Source organism: Branchiostoma lanceolatum, chromosome 13 (assembly GCF_035083965.1).
Source record: "Branchiostoma lanceolatum isolate klBraLanc5 chromosome 13, klBraLanc5.hap2, whole genome shotgun sequence".
NCBI classification, from domain to species: domain Eukaryota; kingdom Metazoa; phylum Chordata; class Leptocardii; order Amphioxiformes; family Branchiostomatidae; genus Branchiostoma; species Branchiostoma lanceolatum.
The window spans coordinates 12,352,361-12,375,703 of NC_089734.1; the positions used below are offsets into that span (position 1 = coordinate 12,352,361).

General features: G+C 40.9%; 1 protein-coding gene across 1 annotated transcript; it reads right to left on the reverse strand.

Annotated features, from left to right (window-relative positions):
* Positions 1-16,161: 16,161 nt before the first annotated feature.
* On the reverse strand, positions 16,162-23,115 carry LOC136447446 (growth/differentiation factor 8-like). The gene is made up of 5 exons (XM_066446361.1): positions 22,566-23,115; positions 21,704-21,814; positions 18,223-18,365; positions 17,572-17,808; positions 16,162-17,020 (listed from the first exon to the last, which is right to left on the reverse strand). The coding sequence occupies exons 1-5, from the start codon at positions 22,996-22,998 to the stop codon at positions 16,637-16,639; spliced, it is 1,308 nt and encodes a 435-aa protein (XP_066302458.1). The 5' UTR covers positions 22,999-23,115; the 3' UTR covers positions 16,162-16,636.
* Between the last annotated feature and the right edge of the window lie 228 nt (positions 23,116-23,343).

The following is a 23,343-nucleotide window of genomic DNA, read 5'->3' on the forward strand; positions in this document are numbered from 1 at the left end:
TTGGTTATTACCAAATATATAATTTTCTAAGATGAAGGGCTTCAGAAGTTACTAATACTTGCTTCCTGTCAAATTTCAAACCTGGGGCACACACTGTTTTGATGTAGCGGAACTATGCTTTCCTGCCAGATTACAATAGATCTTTTCTACATGGTTAGCCATAGGACAAGAGCCTTTTGTATTTTTTTGCACGTGTTTGATTTTTGACAAAGCGGCCGATATTGTGTCACTCAGAACTTGATCGTTTACCTGTTTATGTGGTTTCAATCTCCAAAGAAAATAATATACCTTTGAGCCGCTGATTCTTGATCTCATAAGCCTTTGACCTCCGCTTCCTGTTGATGGTTTTGGGCAACTTTTTGTCATAACCACTGATTTTCATAGATTTCCATTTGCACATCTCATGGACAACGTTGCCATTGTTGTTTTCAAGTGTTAAGTATTACCAACTGAACATTCTTTTGTAGATAGACAATATCATGCAAGAGTTGCATTGGTTCATTACCTTGTATACGGTTTGATAGAGGGACCATAGGCTATGAGATACAATGAGACCTGTACTAGTGACCACCTATGCAGAAAGAGCACCTGGCCACTGTGACTATCTCCAATTGACACAAGCATCAAGAATCCTGTCGACTATGGCTATTTTCTTAAAGTCCTTTAAGTGTTTAACACAGACATGTCATGTTGGAGCATCACAGACGTAAATAACAAATTAATAGAAATCCTTGATTGTACGTGATTTTAAGCAACCCCCATTAGAGAAATGTACGATTTTCATCCCCGCTTGTTCTATCCTGTCCCCTTTCGAACTTGACTTTGATCACATTCCAATTGTGATGTCCTTTCGACTCTGGCTTTTCAAGATGGTTCAACCTTCAGATTTATTTGTATTTTGATATGTCACGTACAATTCAGACTTATCTTTCCTGGCACAACATATATCGCATTGCAGAAAATACACGTGAAAAGCACGAATTAAGTGTTGTACTCACCACGTTTTGACCATGTTATATTTTGATTCAAAACATTCAGGTAACATGTTATCAGAAAATGTACAACGACACATCTAACGCAAGTACAATTTTTAATATCATCTGTTTCAAAATGCTTGGAATTGAATATTGTTAACATATAAATGGGTAAAGAAAAAAGTCAATACAGTCAATTATTCAATGTAAAAAAGCCTAGATAATTTGAAAAAGAATTGCAACATACCTGTTCTTTTACTGACGTTCTTGGTCTTTGAGTATCCTCGAAGACAAAAGGCAAGGAGGCACAAAGATGTCTGCACAAGTCAAACGTTTCTTAAAGTAAGAGAATCCGAGATGTATAGCACTTCAGGAACGGAGTGGGTGGTTGTTGCCTCGGCGAGTCTTGTTGAAGCTTTGTTCCGCACCTGGTGTGCTAGCTGCTTATAAAGCCTGTGGTTCAGACATGTTCTGTACATGGCATTGGAGAATGCACGGTGTTCGTCACGACAACACAGTGTCAAGATCACCCACTCTTCGTCATAAGCCTATCACAATCCAGGTCCATCTGACCATCTAATTGATAACGGAAGATAATGCGCGAAAATGTTACCAATTTTTCTTCCAATGCTGCTGAGTTTTCGTCATAGCTCTTATAATCTAGGTCTCTGTGACCCTCTAATTGATAATGGAAGATAGTGAGGGAAATTTGTTTCCAATTTTCTTCCAATGCTGATATATCTACGTCATAATTTCATACTTTCCAGGTCTCTCTGACCCTCTAATTGATAACGAAGTACAGTGAGCAAAAATGTTACCAATTTTTCTCTCAAGGCTGTTGAGTTTGCGTCATGATTCCATATTTCTCAGGTCTGTCTGACACCGTAAACGACACAGCGAGATAATTAAATTAGGTGATAGCTTTGCCATTGGTGTAGGCTGTTAGGGCTGGTTGTGTAGTTAGCATTCTGGTCAAAGTTTTGCAATTTGTGTGTGTCCTTCATTTACTTGTACATCACCGTATGCAAATTGACATCATATAATCGTAGAAGACATCGTTGACCCGTTTGATATGTACGGGTGCAAAAGAGCATTGAAGCTTATTTTGTTGCTGGAACATTATTTTTTATCTAGGTATACTGTAGTTAAACAGAATCCTACGCTTGCCTCATATATAATGTCATGAACCATAGATGCTTCTTACATGATGTTCTTGATGTGCTGTCTACAATCTATGGAATGTCATAACAAGTCGGTCATGACGACCTCCCTTAACAACGTCATGTTTTTTTTCCCCTACGCAATGATTTGTTGCTATCTTTGTGCATACAATTGAACGTGTACTTTTTCGAGTTCAAAAACACATGACGTATGTGAAGTTTCATAACCATGGATTGAATAGATGCATTGTACATTGTGACAACATTGACAGAGAAGGTCTAAAGTGCACACATTAATTAGGAACTATAGGAAACATGTGTGCAACACATAGAGTTTTGAAATACGGATTTAGGTCAACTAACTAATGCCAATTAGAGGACACGACTGCTAGCAATCAGTGACGTATATTTTACAATGTCAGGAGAGTGACTTTTGGAAATTCTTGAAAAGAAAGAAAGGTCCGGTTGACCTCCATATGCCATGATGAAGATAAAATTCATGACCTCATTCTGTGTTTATGCTGCTGTTATCTACAGTAGTATGTCGAGTCTTCAAGATTTGAAGAATTTCATATTTTGCCCTGAAACAATGGGTATCACTCAATCAAATGGCTTATCACTACGACCTTTCATGGTGCAGTTTCTAAGAAGACGATTTCGACGTAAACACTTCCGTTAGTTATCTGTTGATCTATTTATCGATATGATACAAGTATCTAATGTCTTCCAATTACATTGCCGTAGATATTAGATTAAACAGAGTGTACCTCATTAACAGATAATGACATTTCACTTTCATGCCTCGCGATGGATTAATTTATGAAGTGTATTGTTAATACCTATAGAGGATCAAAAGATAAAGATGTCTGTTAAATGCAGGTACATAACCGAAAGAGTAGGAGGATGTCATTTTTAAACGGATGTTTTGTCATGTCATGACTTTTGTCATCTCCTCCTATATATCAACGCCTAGTTTAGCTCTTCGCGTAATGTAAATGACTTGATTATACTTTATTGTCCACCTTTCCTGAAATTGGATGTCTAATACTTATTCTTGTGCAAGTCTGTTAGCGTACATGCTATTTTGAAGAAATCCATTCAATATGATATGATAGCTTAATACAAAATGTATGTAGAAAATGGAATTATTAGTATAGAAACAACTAAGCATAAACTTGGTTTCTTGTCATGTATAAATGTTACTTGTGCCATGACCAATATTTTAAAAACCATTTTTATTGGTTTTTCAAATAAGAATTACAAATACAATTGGCCAACCATCCAGCGAGAAATGGTATTGTACAGATAATGTGATAATCATAGAAATAGTAACAACAGAAGTTCAGAAGTTATAAATATAATAGTAATGATTTGACCAATATTTATCATTACGCTGCAAAATATTAAAGCAACGTAGCATATACTCAAAGCAATTTGATTGGTTGCTTGCATGGACTTTGATTTCGAATGACCATGACCAGACTTTGCGTCACCGAAATCATAAGTCTAATTTTGTCTGGTTCAAACTGGTTTTTCATGGCAACAAACTAAGCTTATAAGGTTAAAGCGAGGAAGTCGACATTGACAGAAGGCATCGACCCGCTGTTAAAATCAAACATTGTATGATTAGTTTTGATCTTACAATGTCAGTAACGAGTTTATCCCGAGAAAGACGTCATTAACCCAAACTAAGATAATGGTGACAGGGTGTGTAAGTATAGGCACGTACCGAAACAAAATGTCGGTTAATAGATAAAGGTACACGAACTGTGCGTAACCTTCATTTATTTGGAATTACAAGGTAACAGCTCGTCACATTTGCAACGATGCACAATACTGTGTTGACTTGTCTTTGTGACCTTTTGAACGTGCGAGTTATGTCTTTAAGATGTATGCATGATAACACAGTATATTTATGCTATGACTATATTGATAAGTTACTTTGGTGCACCGTCCTTTCAAATGGTTATTTGGAAGTAGATATACAATTTTTTCAGAAAAAAATATTTGAATAGAATACGTGTTGTCGCATTAATGCACCCGTATCAATCCATCTTATGTCTTTTTAGAGATTCTCTTAGTAGCCAAAAGTGAGATACCACTCATCTATTTGTCTAATTCGCAAGAATGATATCTAATCCTCACTATAAAGCTTCTTTATCGTTTTCGCGATTCGATGCAATTTTTCTCACACTAGATATCGCCCGTGCGAATTAGGAACCTGGTGAGCTTAGCCCGTGGCAAACAAATGATGGAGTCTGTGCTGCCTAATGTGATTCCCCAGTGGTGGAGTGTCAGGCATCTGGCATGTCACTAAGAAAATAGAGATCTTCGCTGATCTCAGGCCGGAAGAGGTGACGTTTACATCGATCATGCCATTGTTCATCACGCAAGGGCATCGGTCCCCCCCACTACCAGCTGAGACATTCTGGTGCCAGGACACTTCTGGCTCTGTGCCGGTGGCTTAGGAAATCTAAAAGCCATCCTTCTGGCGTGTCTCCAGCGAGTTGCGTACAGCTATAAAACATGTGGAAACGATTTCCTGTAGACTCACACAAGATGCATGGCCCTGTAGCCTGTCACCATGAGAACAGACGAGTCGTCTACAGCTTTTGTCGTTTTAGTTCGTGTTCTGTCCGTGACTTTGCATACCTGCTGCATGCAAGCAGTATGATTCATCACGCATTATATAGTATGATACGTTTATTGCACAACAACTAATTGCATGATATACAACGTATGACAGCTTCTATTACATAACAGCAATTCTACAGGAGACTATGTAGTAGGTAATACGTGTGTAGTGAATCCTCAAACACTTAGGTATATGTAGTTTCTTAATTTTGATGTTCACTTGAAATTCAGATGTCAGTTTATAGATACATTTTGTACTCATACCCTTTGAGATGTATTATGGCGTACAATATGATAGACATCTATTTACTGTATTACATATATCATAATATTTGCCACAGTCAGTTAGAAAATGGTATTCATCCTCCTCAACCATTAATTTTCATCGACCTTCTTTTTTTTTTTAGATCATTCCTATTTCTACACTCAATTTGCTACATCCAATCACTATCCTTGTGATTGCCCTGCGCATATTTGATCTATACAATTTTAGCCAAATTTTCTTGCCAAGAAACGTCCACAAAATGAACCATTCACAGGTTCGCTTTTATGTATAACATAGACTCACGGCACGCGATGGATACGACCTTTACCTTACTTTCAGCGTAGTACATCCTTGGTCTGGCGCGTCAAGCGGCTGATGTCTCCCCTACAATAAAGGCACTTCCGTTAAGTATTCTCAGGAGATAGCAGAGAATAATATAGCACGGCATCATGTGTCTCCATGATGACTGGCTAAGGTGTTCGATCCATCGTTCACTGTGCCCTATGGGACATTACATTTTACATTGCCAAGGCCACTTTGCCTCTATCCTATATTACAGACACCGTGACATAGGATAGAGGCCGCATGATGATAGATAAGAACTGATTGATATTTTAATCAATCGTTATTACATTTTTGAATGAAAGTATACCAACAGTAGATAAGGCACTAGAACAAATAATCAAAAGACAAATACACACAGATGAATAGGATATTGCCGCAGGAAACAGTAAAGATGGATCGTACAGAGTCAGATACAAAATTTTTAGAAAAATGTAAACTGTAATGTAATTATTCTATATACCGCCATTTTACCTCAATGACTAACAATAAGGACAGGTAGAATAAGACAGGTTATTAGCAACTCTCACTTCAAATGGCCGTTACACTCATGCTATCTATAGTTAGCTCCTTGTCATGTCTGTATTCTGAGCGTAGCTAAGAGTGGCTACCATGTGCAGCCCAGCTATTACACATTTATTGGTTAATCTGTAGATGAGAACCACGTTTTGTTCAGCCTTCGCCCTAGTAGGCTCGGCATCTTCCCAACATCTTTGGAAATCGCGTTTGGCATACCAGGACATGTTTTGTTCTTCATTCATTATTAGATTGAGATATTCTGGACAACCATTCAGTGACCTTTCTCTCTCGAATCCCCAAATTAAAAAAAAAAAAAAAACGAATGCCAAAAAGTAGTCAACAACAACCAACTATTACATGTACCTCCATACTGCATACTAGTAACTTGATATGTTGTATATAGATCTTTATTCTATTTGGTATGTGGGTAGTTGTCGGCAAAACAAAGTGCAATTTCGATTATGGGCCACCTAGTGGCTTTCTGCGACACTGTAGCAGAGCGTTCAGTTTTTGTATTTTATTAAATCGTTGTTCTCTTTCCATATTTCTTTGGTATGTGCACATACTATCGTTATACCATAATCAACCATGATTATTCGGTTCTATTGAGCATTGGTATAATTCTAACGAACAGTCATGCAAGAAACTGACTTGCAAGTTTTTTTCTAAAGGAAAATATGTACTTCTGACATCAGACTTCAAACAACCAAAACGTGTTAAATGGACTTTCACGAAGGGTTTTAGTGGCTGCTTTCGCGGGACATACGTCACATTGAAATTAAACCTGCATCTTATGAATCACCAAGGAATGTTGTTTGATTTAGGCATTACTCGAGTGACCCAAAATAGAGGCTTCAAGCTCTTTAAATACTTTCCTAGGACTCCTGAATGTTTCTTTCTATACGTCATCTTTTGTTCTTCTCCCGGGCTAGTTGACATTGTTCTACTCTACTTACTGTACTTGTCGTTACTTCCCGTTGCTTAGCATTAACGTACACAAGTTCCTGTGTCAAATACGTTTACCTATCGAAACTCTTGAAACATTTCCATGAGTCCTTTTTGATGAAGATGCTTAATAACCGTTTCCCAAATGTGAGCTTTTTTGCTAATGTCGATCTCAACGCTCTCGGTGATTTATGTGACTTTGTCTTTTGGCAGCCTATTGTTCCTACGGAATGTGGCTAAAGCTCTGCTGTCGACAGTCTACGTTGCGCCTCTTAACTTTGTTGCACTGTTGTTCTTTTCAATCCTGTTTGCCTCATTCTGACGTCAGTCCCGTCACTTGACTCAATGGATAAGAACCCAGTGCCATTCGAGGTTGATAATTGTGTGGCCGCAGGTACATTCTTCTCTTGAATTCGGCATTTCCTTGTATCCTTAATTAGTGGTGCCTTTTCGTTCTTGTTTGTACAGCCTTCACATATATCAACACCTGTAGCAATGGGATGTCATCGTGGAGTGCGTGTAAATTGTTTAGTTCTCAATCTAAATTCCTTTGAGGTAGGCATCAGAAGTTCTGATGCCTACCCCATACTATAGGAATGTAGAACATGACTTTTAAGCCTTGTCTGAATTTCAAGCACGTGGCTCTCCACACCTCCATTGCCTATTTGTGGCGATCTTGAAAACACTTGTAAAGTCACTGTACAATTACCGGTAAAAAGCAACTTCCTTGGGTAACATGCCAATTGCTTGAAGGCGACATTCTGTCACCCCGATGGATTACAATTGTTTCCATTAAAAAAAAACATCATTGACGCACATGTCTTTCCTTTTGGATTTTACTTCTATGATGTTATAAGTCTTAAAGTAGACCACATCCCTGAGTGACGTAATGGTAAACTTGTCCAATTTCTTCCGCTATTCGTATCTTGCCCCTGTAATGGGTTTAACTACAATACAAATGTAGTAAACGGATGCTGCGTTTATAACTATCACCAAGAGTCCCAGAATAACGGTGCACTCACCACTACAATTAGTACAATGTAATAACTGTTTTTAACCTTCTCCCTGCTGCCTAACTCTGTAACCAATAGGGAAATGGGTGCCAAACGGCTACTTCACTCTGCTAAAGGTTAAGATGTTTTCATACTTTGCTGCAACATATACAAACATAGTCTATGTTGCTCTATTCGTTCATTCAATAGTTAGTACATTTAGACAAACGAAAGACGCACTTCTGATACTAAAATTACATTTTTGCTGTCGTATGCTGCCTTAATATGTTGACTTTACATCACGGTGTTATGAAATATCTTTCAGGTTACTCAGCTCAGAAGCAAGCTACTGTATGGTCAATATTTAATATTAGGTATTTCATGAATGTCGAGCCCAGTGTAAAGTTTGTATGGGAAAATACACCCAAATGGTACTAATGAAATCCCATGTTTAATTACTTTGGACAGCAACGTTGAAGCTCAACCTTGGGCTCTGTAGAATGATGTAATGCAGGAAGCAACTAATTTGATCAATCCTAATACGATGGATGACTTCATAGCTAGCTATGTAAATGTTTACGAGATGGGTCACATCGTTTACCTATCTTGTCATGTTATAACATTTATAGAAATACATATACTTCCCATAGAGTAGGGTACTACCTAACAAAGTCTGATGGTGGTCCATTGTATATATGTCCTGTGGATGTTATTATGGTCCAGTCAACACCCATACTTAGCTCGGACGGTAGCGACATAGATGCAGAGTCGTTCTAATTTCAATTGCCTGGATTCGCAGCCATGGGAACGAAAGATGTGTGTAAACTGGGGCGCAAACAAAGGCGTGTCTGACGTCAGGGGCAGTGAGAGATACTCTCCAGCTCTAATATACATGTACGTCTTTCTTCGTCTTCTTTCTGTTAACTTAAAGGAGTCCTAAACTCCAGAAGGGAGTGTTATTTTCCACTAGATTATGTATCAATGAATACATAATCAGCCGACTTTTTACAGAATTTTGCTTATGGTGAATTACACAAGATGTGTTTTTTAAAAACAATATGATACTCACCAAACCTTTGCAGATCCTACCCATGTATTCCCTACGTGTAAATAAACATCTTTAATGGTGAGTATTTTTGGCGAAGGCCAATTGTTAATAAGATATAAAAGAACACAAAGCAAGACGAGTTTTTATTAACCACCCTGACATTCTTTTTGTAATCTAACTATTGTCAGGCCTTGTCAGGCACATTGTAATAAGCCATAGGCTGAGGTTGTTTGATTTAATTAATCAGAGAATAGAGGGTCATCTGGGGAATTCGGTAAAACACTGAATGCTTTTTGATGCGCATTGGACTAGTGGGTACTTTATCGTATACTGTAAAAAGTATTCATTTTTACTACCTAGAATTATCATCTATTGGAAAATAACTCCCCCCTCTGGACTTTAGGACTCCTTTAAGGTAGCCTCCTTCAGCATGATGAAGATTATGCTACCTTTCGGCGGGGGTCTACTGCGGGATGGAAGTGGGGATGTAGAGAATAACAGACCAGGGGTTGGGAAAAGGGAGGGTGGAGCATTACGTGTAGGTGCCTATAACGTCCTGTAATTGTATGGAAGCGCAAGGTTTAAATTCACCTTGCCATTTCAAACAGTGACTTTTGAATCAAGTTTGAGGCATAGTCCATTGTTTGGTGCATGTGGCTATGCATTTCTCTTATCGAATACGCGTAGTCATTGTATGGAGGCGCAATTTTTGACTTCACCTTGTCATCTCAAACATAGACATTTGATTCATGTTTGAATTCAAATTTGCAAGTTTTTAAAGTCAGGGCAATGTTAAAATTTGCTTCAAAACAATAGGTTGACTTTGTGTATTTGTATGTGGAAGTTAAGAATTAAGTCAAAACAAGTTGCTGGTATCATATTCCGCCAGCAGCCGAAAAATGAATACAAATGTCAGATAAAATCAACTGTTGGTTAGGCATTCGTCGCACTTGGGATAGTCCTGCATATGTCGTGAAAATAGCTTTGTTGCGGAAAAAACGTTGTGTTAGATCCTTGTCGGTGGTTGATTCTGTCACTTCTTGCTTCAAAATTGCACGACGACTTACGCTTACACGATGAATAAGCCCGCGTCGTAAGTTTGCAAGGATTCTGGATAATTTCATAGCTTTTCCTTTTGTAAGTAGAAAAATACACTCGATCATCTTATCTTCTTTCTACAGATGTTAAATGACCTAGCCACGTGCTCGGTCAGCAATGTGATCTTAGTCGTCACGCCTGTTTGTAAAATCGTCAATTAGTGTGCCCAGCAAGTGGCATTGTCATCGACGGGCTGGTGGAAAATGTCCAGTACCTGTCCCACTCTTTCGTCCAAGGTGTACATACTGACACTAGAGAGGAAAGATATACATCTCGGTCCAGTACTGCATACCAAATGTCCCATTGTTCAACGATGGGACATTTGGTATGCAGTACTGGTGACTGATTGTTCTAAAACAGGATTAGAAAAAGGTGATGGAGAAACGGGACAGATTTCCGACTGAAGAGCACCAGTGTTTGTCAAGGAATGGATATGACGTCACTTATTGAGGTAGAACATTTTCTCTTGGTGAGCGAAAAGTTTATGGCGTCTCCGTTCTCTATCAAGCTCTATCAAGGGATGTTTGTTCAATTGTTATTGTTAGTTGATTATACCCAAGCTTTACAAAATAGGTTTACCATTGCCAGGCAATGTCACAGTTGTGATTAATAGCAGCAGCGTTAATGAGCCAACTGCATAACATCATATTGTTTCTCGAGATTTGAGTTATAGGCGCCATACGACACCATCCAGCAAACAGAACCTTCCAGGTCAGCTTTCTGTGTAGCAGTAGCGCTTGCCAAGCCTCCTGGCGATGCATCTGTTTGGAATTCCTACAAAACTAGGTCATATCGGTCTATGGCAATGCAGTTGAGCAAGTGCATGATACACTGTTTAAGAAATCGGCCTTGATAGTTTATTTTTTCTATGCCAAGTGAATCACCGGCCAACGTTCCATCGTGGAATTACATAAGAACTGTTGACCATGGAGTGTTGATCTTGCGACCTTTCTGTTGCAATGTGGGATATTGTGCCAAGCAGGTTGTGGTTTGGACATTGTCCATGGTCTCCGTTATGACATGTTTATACAGCCTGCGGTTTTAACATTATCCAGTACGATACAAGACGTGTATATCATACAATATGGGTATGTGGTATTTTGTATAATTAAACTAAGCTATATTGCATATTGGATATCTGTCAAAGCGCAATGTATTTTTTTCGTATTGATGGACATGTGAAAGATTAAGCTGGAGATAGCAGTTTCCTTTTTTTATGTTTACAGTGTGTTGAATAGCCATTCCTTCAGACCCCCTAAGAGTAATTGGTATATAGTGGCCATCGGTTGTGGGTGCTGGCAGTTCTGATGAAAAGCGTCAGGGGGCGAAAGTTCCTCACTAGTGCTGTACTCGTAATGCATTGTGCTGACAACTGGCCTTAACGCATTTGAAAAGCGTGTATGGCACAGATAGATCTAAATCTGAATCTTCGAACTTGATAAAAACCTCCTTCCTTCGAATGATTGTGTAAACATTGGTCTCAATATGTGAAGATAGTGTAACGCATCCGTTTGCATTAGGGCTACCCAAAACACGTGTTGCGGTTAGTTGAGCTAGGAAGGACCTCTAGCGACGTTAAAGTACAATTGCAAACTAGATATACTGGTATACCTCACACCTAAAAACTTGCACTTGTCTTTGACGTAAATATCATGTATTTTTCAGGAAGTCATTATGATAACGCCCCAAGTGCAGACTCATACGTCGTGTGAATTTTGTCGCAATATTTTCAGTCAGGTTATGACTGAATTGACCGTCGAAGGATGAACTATTTAGCAGCCAGACAGTTGAGCTTTGTACCACCGTCCTGAGAATGTCCCAAACTAGTACTTGTTGTCGTAACTTGTCGTACGACGTATGTAACAGGTGCCTTTGCGGCACGGTCAAGTTCACCAGTCAAACTTTCCGAAGTTCAGATGTGCAAAGGTCGTCCATGGCGTGACAATGTGAAGGTCTAGTTGAACGGTGTCACCCGATAATGACGTCACAAGTACGGGAATTCCTGCACGTAACTTCCGGTCAAACTTCAAAGTTCGCATTCCTGTAGATTTTGTATTATCAGAACAAATGGCAGTGACTATGCTGCAGGTAGCCCTACCAATCTGCGAAAATTAGCGATTCGGAAGTTTGAATTTTCGAAAACTTCTTACATCTTTCACAAACTTTTGTCGTATCAAAACTTGCTGCAGTTACCTCTACAGTACTAGTGCACTGCAATTAATAATGACTAAATTTGTTTTTGTTTAAATCGATCCATTTATTTTAAAGGTCGGCTTGTGTACACCTTGTATAAATGTGTTACACATTACACTGAATGGTACCACTTTCACCACTGTAGACCATGTGCCGAGAAACCGGCCCCATCCTCTTCCTTCCTTAGCAACTTCTGTCCTCTCCAGATGTTGCATGTCTTGTAGGACACGCCAGGCTTCCTTAGATGCCTATCAACCCTCCGCCCAGGCACGCGTCTTGGACGGCTTGTCACCTGCGTCATCAATCACGAACAAATAGACTGACATCGCCGCCGTAATGCGCGCCAGCCGCGCGGACGACCGATGAAAGGTAAACCTAAACAGTACTGTTTGCTTAACCTTTAGTTGTCGCGCACTGGTCCAACAGTCGTTGGGTCTACCTGTCAATCAAATCTGCCTCGTACAATTCAAATACCTGCTATCAGCCTTAATCGCTTCAGCACACGAGAATGGATTGCTCTTAAGTCGACCATACGATCTTACTTCATCAATAACCTACCTGTCCCAGCACTCAGGACAATATAAAGACAACTCAGTACATACCTAAGCGCTTACTTACTATATCAACACATTCCTTCTTTAGATTGTAAAAAGGCTTAACTGTTATGGCAGTTATGTATTTCGTTACCTAGGAACCGACAACATTAATAGGGTCTGCGTTATTTCACATCCTTCACAGCTACAAATTTTACCCGAAATCCACGCGCCAACGAATCGACATTTACGATGACGCTGAGCCCAGCAGTAAATGCATGTTATAACAGGTGTACAATTTGAAGACCGTGATGCTTTCTTTCTTGATATAGATCTTAGATTAGTAAAGGAAGACCTTTTAGTTGGTCTTATATTTTCTCTATCTAATGGGTGGGTTGGGGGCGGCGTTGGAGTAAAAAAACGATAATGTGACAAGACGGTAACTAGATAACAAGTTGATGTGTGACCGGATTTCTCTTCCCGAGTCCCTTTCTGATCCAGCTGCAATTCATCGGGCTCCTGGCCACTTTTCAAGATATGTTTCTACAACACTGGCACGTGCAGGACTCACAAAGTGTGTTTACTTCCCACTAATGACAAGGTCGCACACGACCGTTTCATCACATCTTCTCGGGCCATTTGGCCGCAAAACTCAGGCTAGTGTATGCCTGCCCCAGCACCATCGGGATTGCTTCGGGGTTATGATACCTAACTCCCAGGGCTGACATATGCATAAGAGTTGGGCTCTCGCTGTACAATAAACTGCAGTGTTAGCATTAGGTAGCGATGACAGGTTCCATCGGGTCAGCTGGCTTGGTGCGCGCCAGGCGTCAGGACTGGCGCCCGCGGAAACCAGACACCTCGGCTGGGCTGCCGTATTTCTTCAGGTGTGTCAGCCGGTAACGACAGACATCACTCGTCGCTCATCCCGCTGCACCTATGTGTTCTGTCCACTCGTTTGTGTTCTTTCACGGTGAATCTGACGCCTAATAACTTCATCATATTTCCTAACATGTAATCGATCCTGTACACAGTGAAGACTGCTGATCCCTTCCCTAATTAGTCAGGGACATAAGGTCGCTGTCATTTTCACTCTCAGCCATACCTGATGGGAATATTCGATTGTAGTAGCCAAAGATGTATGTAAACGGTGTACCTGCTCCTTTTTACGTCAGAATTTGAAATAAACTCCCTGTCTACACTAAGGAGCTGTCAATGCCCTAAGCTCAAATGTTATATAGCCCTTTCAATATCCTGCGGCAACATCACGTGGCTGTGCAGCGTCCTTTGTTATTATGTTATCATGACTCTCTTTTGAAAGATCTCAGTGGGTTACAATACCCAGAGCTTGCCTCTCAAGCGCCTTTTCTGTTGGTTTTATTCCCTACAACGGCTCTTGTCAAAAGAACACGTTTCGAATATCATAGCGCTATGGGCAGCTGGCCTTCAACTGGGCCACTGTGCTGGGTGGAGGTCACGAGGTGGTCAAGTTCGTTTGTTTTGATAACAATCAAACAAGGATAACAACAACTTGGGACCAAGAGAACCACAGGAAGATAGATGACCACGAAGGTCAAAGCTGCCAGGTGGTCTTGGCAATTGGATTGATTTTCTTAGTGAACTTATCTCAGTTTAAGGCCCCCATTCCATTAGACGGCTATCGCGCTGCGATCTCGCTGCGACATAAATTGGATTTGTTTAACCCTTGATTCCACTATTGGAATATCATGCAAAATGTAAACACATGAATGAAAAGACAACAAAACACACAACGCGTTAAAAGATTCGTTTTTCCGATGATCTATGAAATTCGTTGAGTCAAATTTTAGGTCGCAGCGAGGTCACTGGCCTAGTGGAATAGGGGTATAACTAGTAGGTGTATGTCAATTCAACCAGGGAGAATATGTCCATATACGGTATGTCATAAGTAAAGTGAGTTAACCACGAAAGGATATTATTGATTTGAACAGCGTGTTGTTTATTTCTCAGACAGTTCAGCAATTCAATCGCAGGTTTTATAACACCGCAACACGATATCATTATCACTGTAAACGCACACATAATTAGAACGTCTCCTCAAACATGACGGTGCCTCACACTCGACATTAGGTACGGCTTTTCATGCTCTGGACAATCATTAGTGTTCAAGTAACTCACAGTTAAACATTCTGTATAGTCTGATATGGTATCTTTGTGGTTCTCAGCATAGTTTTATATGTGAATATATGTTGGGTTGATGTCTTCACACTTAAGTTTTCTCAGCTATCTAAAACTGCCCAAGACTGGAGGCGTTCAGTATTAACTGTCATTTGGACCGTCCTTCGTTCATAGCACCTTGATAGTGAACAATACATGCAGCATATCAAACATGATATCCGTTAAAAAGCACCACAGTCGTTACTCCGGCTACGTTGCCCAGATAAGATAGTTAGCACAAGGCTATACACCCCCTTTTGGGCAGGCAAGGTTATCTAAACAACACAATGTCCTTATACATGTATCCAGAACCAACACATCAGCAGTACACACTTAGTTTACACATAGTTTCAGGACGAATATAAGAATCTCTCTATACAATCATACACACGATCCTATATCCCAAATACATCATAATCTTTTCGTCTTTCTATAAAGAGGCAGGCAGGTCTACTCATTTTCAATCATTATCAAGTCTGACTTGTGCGCCTTCCACCGAGTAAATGCGGCTAGTGCCTATCTGGTAATATCTTCATAACTACAATAGCGATATGGCTTCGGTCACATTTATAGATTGTTTGTGGCTGTAAACCAAATGGTGTTGTATTTTTCGGTCGACTGTTCACTCATATTTTTACTATTGATATGGCTACTAGCTGATTATCATTGTTACATGGTACGTATACTGTTCTTCTGGATATTGATAATATATTCGTGAATATTGAAGCAGCAGCAGCAAGTTAATGTATTTCGCCAAGTCGTTCGGTACATTTGCTCTTTTTGTCTACACGAATCGTCAGCCCAAGTTTAGGGCCGGTGTCCTACATAGTTAAGTCTATAATTCTTTCTGTAGTAAGCTAACCAAGTCATTGATCTCCATTTGGAGCGTGTTATACAGAAAGTGTTAACAAACTAGAGAACATATTCTAACTAAAAAATAAGAAGGTAAATCAAGAGACTAAAATCGATCACACTCACTGCTTTGCAGCAACACTGTCCACATGATTTCTGTCAACAGAGATTTGCCTCACGTACATACAATAATGTATAAAAATATAAGCACTCTACGAAGGTTTGGGTTCTTAACCAATCATCATTAGAATGTTTCACAATAGAGAGGAATGCAGAATCCTACATCATTAGGCTTACATGCTGTGTCTCGGCATTTCATGCCTAGGACGTGATGGAGGGCTACTAATCACCTATCAAATCACAACTTAATTCTTCACTGCTCTTTTACACCCACACTGAAGGGTGGAAAGGAAAATGGTTACGATCAACAATCACTTGCTTCAGTTGTTTCATTTGCACCTTTATGTATCATGGCAGTCGACTGCATTTTGCATTGAAAACATTTTAAGTTTAAATTTTTCTAACGATTGCACCATAGTTGCACCGCCCATCTTCCCCAGGCAAGAGTTTTCTTTTTTTCAGTATGTCATCATGACGGCAAAGCTTAAGAGACAATTTCACTCTTGGATCTTTTGTCATTTTTGCGCTTACGGCTCTGATTTGCCTTTTTGTCATACCTGGGGAAGTGGATGATCGACCCCCCGGACCAGCCGTACGTAGCCTCAACGGTTGAATGTTAAAACTCATCATTTTCGACATTACACATTGAAGTCACACTTGTACAAAATCACATTACCTTTCGTAGCTTCTGTACGACTTTTCTGGCGGGGTCACAAAATCTTCGTCACCGACTTTTCCCTTTATAGTTTCAATTATCCAAGAACATTAAGAGCATCCACACCTGTCGACTTTCATGTCGGGAAGTTTAGCATAAATAATGTTTCCGTCATCGTCGAAGTACAGCATGGAGATGTTGGACATCTTGGTAGGTGTACAGCACGGGCCGACTGATCCTGCCTTGTTGACCTGTTGGACCAGGTGCGTGTGGGGGTACTTCTGTAGGAAGATGGGCGGGCAGTCTCCGGCGCAGTAGTAGGCCTGGTAGGTGTTGGGGGCGATGATCCAGTCCCAGCCGAACTCGCGGAAGTCGACCTGGAGCGGGTAGCGACAGCACCGCTCCTCGTTAGAATCCTGCTCGCAGTTCAGACCGGCCATCCGCTTCCTCCGTACGGTGCCGGGGTCGTGCGTGTGCATCACCAGGAATGGTTGCTGTGGGGAGAAGAAAAAAACGGTGTAAGGAATAGAGAACAATATGCAAATACTTAGTCCTTTCCACGGATCCCGGTGTGTGCTTGGGCACTGTGGGGTACGTGGAGCTTTCCATGTTACATATTAGGATACGCGGAGCTTTCCACGGATCCCGTTGCATGGTGGGATACGTGGTGCACTATGGGTAGGTTGGAGGCAAAAAATGATCACCATGACAACGGGAATGCTGTGCATGTGCACCGCACCCCCTCTGTTGTCATGGTAATGATGTTGTTTTCCTCCCCATATTCCACCTACATTCTCCCAGAATGCAACGGGGTCCGTGAAAAGGTCCATGGAATGCCTAACAGCCAATCATCACGATGTAAGATTAGACAAAAATGACTTTGATATTTGCCATCATTGAAATGTATTTCATCCAAACCTACATAAGATACACCTTCCTTTTGACTCTATCTATTGAATTGGCTAACTTCAAAGAATCATCTACTTCTTCCATGCCCAGTGTCATTTTCTAAGAGCTACTTCAAAAAGAAAGCTAAGATATTCACCAATGGCTCCTCTCCAGCCTTGGGGTCTAGCACTATGAGATCCTTCCCTGCTTCCGAAGTCTCGATGACGATGCCGAGGTTTTCCGCGGGGTTGTGGAACCACCTCCGGACCTGGTCCCTGATGGGGTACGACACCCACACGCCTTCGTTCGGCTTCACCTCCGTGATTTTATGGCTGGAGATCAGAATCTTGTACGGCTCTGGGTAGGCCGACGATGCTGGGGCAATCCGGTAGATCTGCAATAGCAGAGTTTTGTTTAATGGCAACATTTAAACTATGAAGTCATCCATCGTTTTGTACCGAGGGAATGTTTAAAAGTGTCGAGCCTAAATACTTTTGATTATAGCCTGAGTGTCGTCCTAGTTAGTTCCAAGGATCTCATACTCCCCCTTCACCAGGCTGACTTTCATCTTCCTGATGTACGCCCAGTAGATACATACTCATCAAGATTTATAATATACTTATGTATAAATATGATTTTGTACAAACTCCCTCATAATGAGATGTTGGTTTTTGTTCTATGAAACCTCTGTGCCTTTCTCTGAAATGGAGGTACGAGAGGTAGGTCTGTCAGCCCTGGACTTGATCTGCGTTAGCATCTAAATTGATGGAAAGTCATTGGATCATACAATAACGTAACGTTGATGTACCTTGAGCGGGATGGATGTAGACTGCATGTTTTCTGCAGCTCTGACGTAGAGCCACAGGAAGGCTTTGTTCACTTTGGTTCTGGAGACGTGGCGTCCGAACTTGAAGAAGCAGCAGCCAGTCTCGTTGAAGGGTGCAACTGGAGCTGTTAAATCAGATTGAGATATGGTTATCTAAGGTTTTCAACATTAATATCATCACAAGGTTCCATCATCACAAGGTTCCACCAAAGTATGGCTCATACATACAGGTAATAATATTTTGTCTTCAGTTGATTTATTTCTTCATGGACGTTTAATATAATCGCTACATTGATATCACTACCTTGTATACTTGGTTTCGTCGTGTTTTGACATACGACTACAATACTATGCTACAGAGGCAACATTCAATCTGAACCGTTTTTACATTTCCAAAATATTAACTTTGACATCTTGATGGTTTTGTGACTGGTTATGTTAAGGCAACTAATTTGTCACATTTGTGTCATCTCTTGGTTATTTCGTAAGTCTTACATTTAGATTTTAAAGACATGGTACTCTCTCATCACATTGTAAGACGGTTTGATTATTAGATGCACGGGAACCCCTAAATGTCGTTACCACGGCCGGGATGTGCATGGCAACAGCTGAGCGGCGGATTTCTATTAATAGCGCCAGTATGGATTCCCCTCCGGCACGTAATGATCCTTCAGCTCGAGGAAAGACCTCGATGTATCGATCGAACGTTGTGGGTGCTTATAGCCATGTCGTAATATCGACAGGGAATGGTTTAGATGATTCTTTAGAGTAATATTAGCATATGTATATGTGGATGTTACAGAGTGGCCATACAGCAGTTTTCGCATGTTTAAAATCCTACAAACAGATGTAAGTGGCGACAGGAAAGATAGCTGGTATCAGGAGTGTAGTAAATGTGGTTTTTACGACGTTGCCGTGAGAAGGAACATAAACAGCTGAGTCGAAAACGTGCTGACTTGTTCATTCCTGCGAATGATTTCTGACCCTAGTTTATGTGGAGCATACCGGGTTCCACCATTGGTCAGCTGTGTATGTTTATACGGGGTTGTCATCGTACAGTGTAGTGCTGGCTCGTGCCGCAACCACATGTTGACTGTCAGGGGGAAATCCGAGCGATGTGGCCTGCTACCACAATGCGTGCAAACCCTATAGCACCATTGAAAATCTACCCAGGTCCAGTGTCTGACCCTGTCAAACAGAATTGTTTATTCTGTGCCACTGAAGGCTTTGTGTGCGGAACGCACAAAACAATCCTCAAGCAATTTCTGCTGCGCAAAATCCAAACTTTGATTTTCTATGCACGTATCTGTACGGTCAACCTACACTTATGAAGTAGAACCGGCAGGGGTTTTCAGTTATAGGCTTGAGTTCAGGACTCGAACGTGTTTCACTTGACGGATGGGTACCACTCCCAAACGATTTGAAACAAATTCTTTGGGGTAAGCAAAAACGCCCAGACCAGTTGGAAGGGTCAATTTGCGGTTAGCTTAAATCATCCTGATAGACAGCGCCCCGCCCGCAGAACGATTCTTATGTACCCCATGGTTACAAATTAGTTCTGCTCTATTTACTGTCAAGTCAAAGGTCGTATCAGTGATCTTCCTCTGCAGTTAGCAGGGAGGCACGTTTGTGTGTCCTTTATATACAAAAAGTGTCCAAATCATTGAATACCCTTTACCATCAAATATTATTGAAAAGGTGAGCAAAAAGACAGCCACTGCGAGTCGATGCTACATAAATATGACATTTTTTGCATAACAGACTATTTCAGCTCAGCTTCTTTGGCAATATTAGAGTTTATTCATCAGTATATAGGAGGGCCTTTAGTAGCCAATATGTAGTATATTAAATTCACTGCTTGTGCATTACAGAGGAATTGGCATTTGAGTTTGAAAGAAAAAAAGTTGCACTGCAAAAACTGTTCAACTCGTACTGGGTACCATGAAGCTCCCGTTTATACAATACAATCTGATTTGTCAGGTTCAATAAATAGTAACATGGTCATGGACCTTTCGTCATACAGGTCGATAGGTAGTTTGTACACAGCCATATATATGTGGCTGTTATAATGCTCAGCCTAGCATTGGTGGGAATGGGATGGCTATGTATAGATGATCATAGCCATTTTTAAAAAGTTAATGACCTTTTGGTTGCCTATATCGATCCACTTGTTGCGTTAACCAGTAGCTACATTCCGATCGTTACCATACGCTATGCAAGGCATTGTTTTGCATGCAGCAATCATATCCAAAAGTAGTACAGGGGGTTTTCCGGAATTTGAATCACTCCAGCGGAGTGGATGGCTCTCACACAGCACTGAGCGTGATTACGAAGTGTCAGTGACTATTGAATTGCATTGAAGTGTAAGTTAAGTCATTACAAGAAGTAGGAAAGATGTTGAACGATCCCAGAAGTGCTATTTGTTACAGAAAGTGTATATGGAACGGCAATAACATACTGACAGATCTATGTCTCTCCATGCCATTGCGTGAGTTATGATACCAGCTGATATATAAAGGAGGCCAGAATTTGGCGCCCATCTTTAACCCATGTTCCGGTGTTCGCCTCACGTTCGAGGCAAAGCCATACTTCGGGCAGATGGTTGTCTAATAGATGTTAAGTAGCGAAAAGGCTTCTTAGAGGATTGCATTCTGTCTTGAGCAAGTCAAATAGTTTGAATGAGATGTGATGTAAGCAATGACAGTTATTCATCTGATCCGAAAAAGATTCACGTAAATCAAATTGCTGTCATAGCTTTCAAGGGCGTGATCTCTAGAGCTGATTGGCGACATGTTTCTGCTTAGTTGTGGTGAGTCGAGTCCTGGCGGCGCCATTGTGGTATATATATGTATAAATATTTACGCCAATATTTGTTGTTATCAGAGTCAAAACGCCACTGCCAAGGTTACTCAACCTTCACATAAGGGAAGACAACCTGATTTTATTTGAAATTATTACAACCCGTGCCAAAGGACAGCAATAATTCAGACTGTATTGTCATTTTCAGTATCTGCTTCTGATTCAACGATAGCAAAATTTAAGTATAAGATGGTAGATTTTAAGCTTGTGTTGGGTTATAGAGATGGCCAAGACCAGGACAACTTTCAAAAACAGACTTCCTCAATTGCTGCCACTCTGTCTAAGGATTTTGCCATTTTCAAGATTATAGTTGTTCAGATATATTATTTGATAATTTTGTGCGGTTAGGTCATACTTGATTTCACAGAATGATGAAAAATACTCTGTGAAGACTTGTTGTGGGTCTTTGTGCATGTGGGAATGTATGAGAGATTGTGCATATTTAGGGTCTAACTCTATCCTCCTTTTGTTTCTCTTCGTTGTTGCCACTGTCAAGGATAAGCTTAGAAAATTCAAATTTCTGACCTTTCTCAATTGTTTTAGTGTAAACCAGTGTGTTTGATATTCAACCATGCACATGTTCACTGTCAGAAAGAGTACTTACGAGGTGCTGCAACAGTTATAACAGTCTCAGTCTCGGCAACGTCCGCATAATGTCTTCTCTCCGTATCCACTAGGTGGTAGTTATAGCTGGCTGGCGAATCCCCCTGGAAAGCTAACAAATAAAACAGGTACTTCAGTCACACTTACCCTGTTGAACATTGGTCAGTACTAATTTGTACAGTACAGGTATCAGGCGATACATTAGGTTTGCATACGACATGTAAAACCCATCGATTCCAGGTACCTCGTCCAAGAAAGCTCATATTTATACCTTGGTAAGCAAAATAACTTAATCATATAAAAGCAAAATCACTAGGGTTTTCTGAGTGAATCGTGAAAGTGTGTCAGAAAAATTCAATTCTACTATGTTCAGCGTTGATCTGCAGAGCTCATAGAAAAAAGATACATGGATACACGAATATAGCCCAATGCCTTTTCATAGTGCATGCTTCTTGTATTGCTAAGAACCATACGATGCCTTGTTGTATCGTAAGGCATGGAATCACGACATACCTTAGGCATGTCGATAATTTCGACGATTGTTCGTTCAGAGACCTTCGAACGATGAGGTGGTCGCGTTGACAAACATACCCGATACTTCGGTAAACAGAGGCTCAGATAGCAGTTACTGTTCCAAATGATGCAACTATTAACTCGTTTTAGGACGTGTAAAATCTGGCACTAGGGATGATTCTGGATATTCTTACTGTGTGCTATGCTGGCCGCTAAAACAACAGCAGTAAAACAACACGAAGCAATGGTAGGTATTCCATTCCACTCGTCGTTGATATCCGTAGCTTCCAGGCTACTTGTATGTGTATGTGTTATCGTAGAAACTGGGGGTAAAAGAGCATAAAACCTACCTTGCGTAATATCTTCTGCAGATACGATATTTCCTGACCTGTCCGGATAAAATCCATATTGATCGAGAAGACTTTGCATTGGTGGAGCTCTTGGGAGGGTACGATTTCTGGGGATGACTGGTGATCTCTTCAAGCCAAGTTTATCAAGAATGTGCCTTTTTAGGGTTTCTACTCGCATCTCTCGTTCCTGTCCTCGCGTGCAGGCAGCGCCACAGTTCGATGTCTCTTCCGGGGGCGGTGTTGCCTCTCCCCCGTACGCAGTCGTCGGTGCCACTTCGACCGAAGACCCGCTTGGGCGCTCCCGGGTGCTGTTCACGTTCACCTCTTCCGATGTTGTCCACTGCAGGACCTCAATGTCGACGTCGTTGGCGTGCATATGCATGCAGTAAACTAACGGCAGAATCGTGTAGACTAGAGTTTGGTGGAAAAACATGATGGTGGATGGTGTAGGCTACAGAGGCTTCCGTCCCGGAGAGTTCCTAAGCCACGCTGAACAGTGGCACCCAGCTAGTGGCATGCGAGCGACTCTCTGACTGACACGGTGCTTTATAGGGAGCGGGTAGACTATTCATTGTGAGCTGATAGGGGGGCTGTGGACCAATCCATTGTGTCGTTTGGCCCAATCATCTGATCCCAAGCGCTGACAAGCTGCCAATCACGTTGATATGGCGACAAGGGGGAAGAGTTCAGTCCACTTGTACCTCGTCACATTCCCACTGTGTTCTGTACTTTGTACAACGTCGCACCACGTCTCGATGAAAAATTCCAAGTTAACTTC

Coding starts and splice junctions, on each gene's coding strand:
- LOC136447446 (XM_066446361.1), bottom strand. CDS start 22,998: ATGTTTTTCCACCAAACTCTAGTCTACACGATTCTGCCGTTAGTTTAC. Junction 17,809..18,222: donor CTACATCCATCCCGCTCAAG/GTACATCAACGT, acceptor CTGCTATTGCAG/ATCTACCGGATTGCCCCAGC. Junction 17,021..17,571: donor AGGCTGGAGAGGAGCCATTG/GTGAATATCTTA, acceptor TTCTCCCCACAG/CAACCATTCCTGGTGATGCA.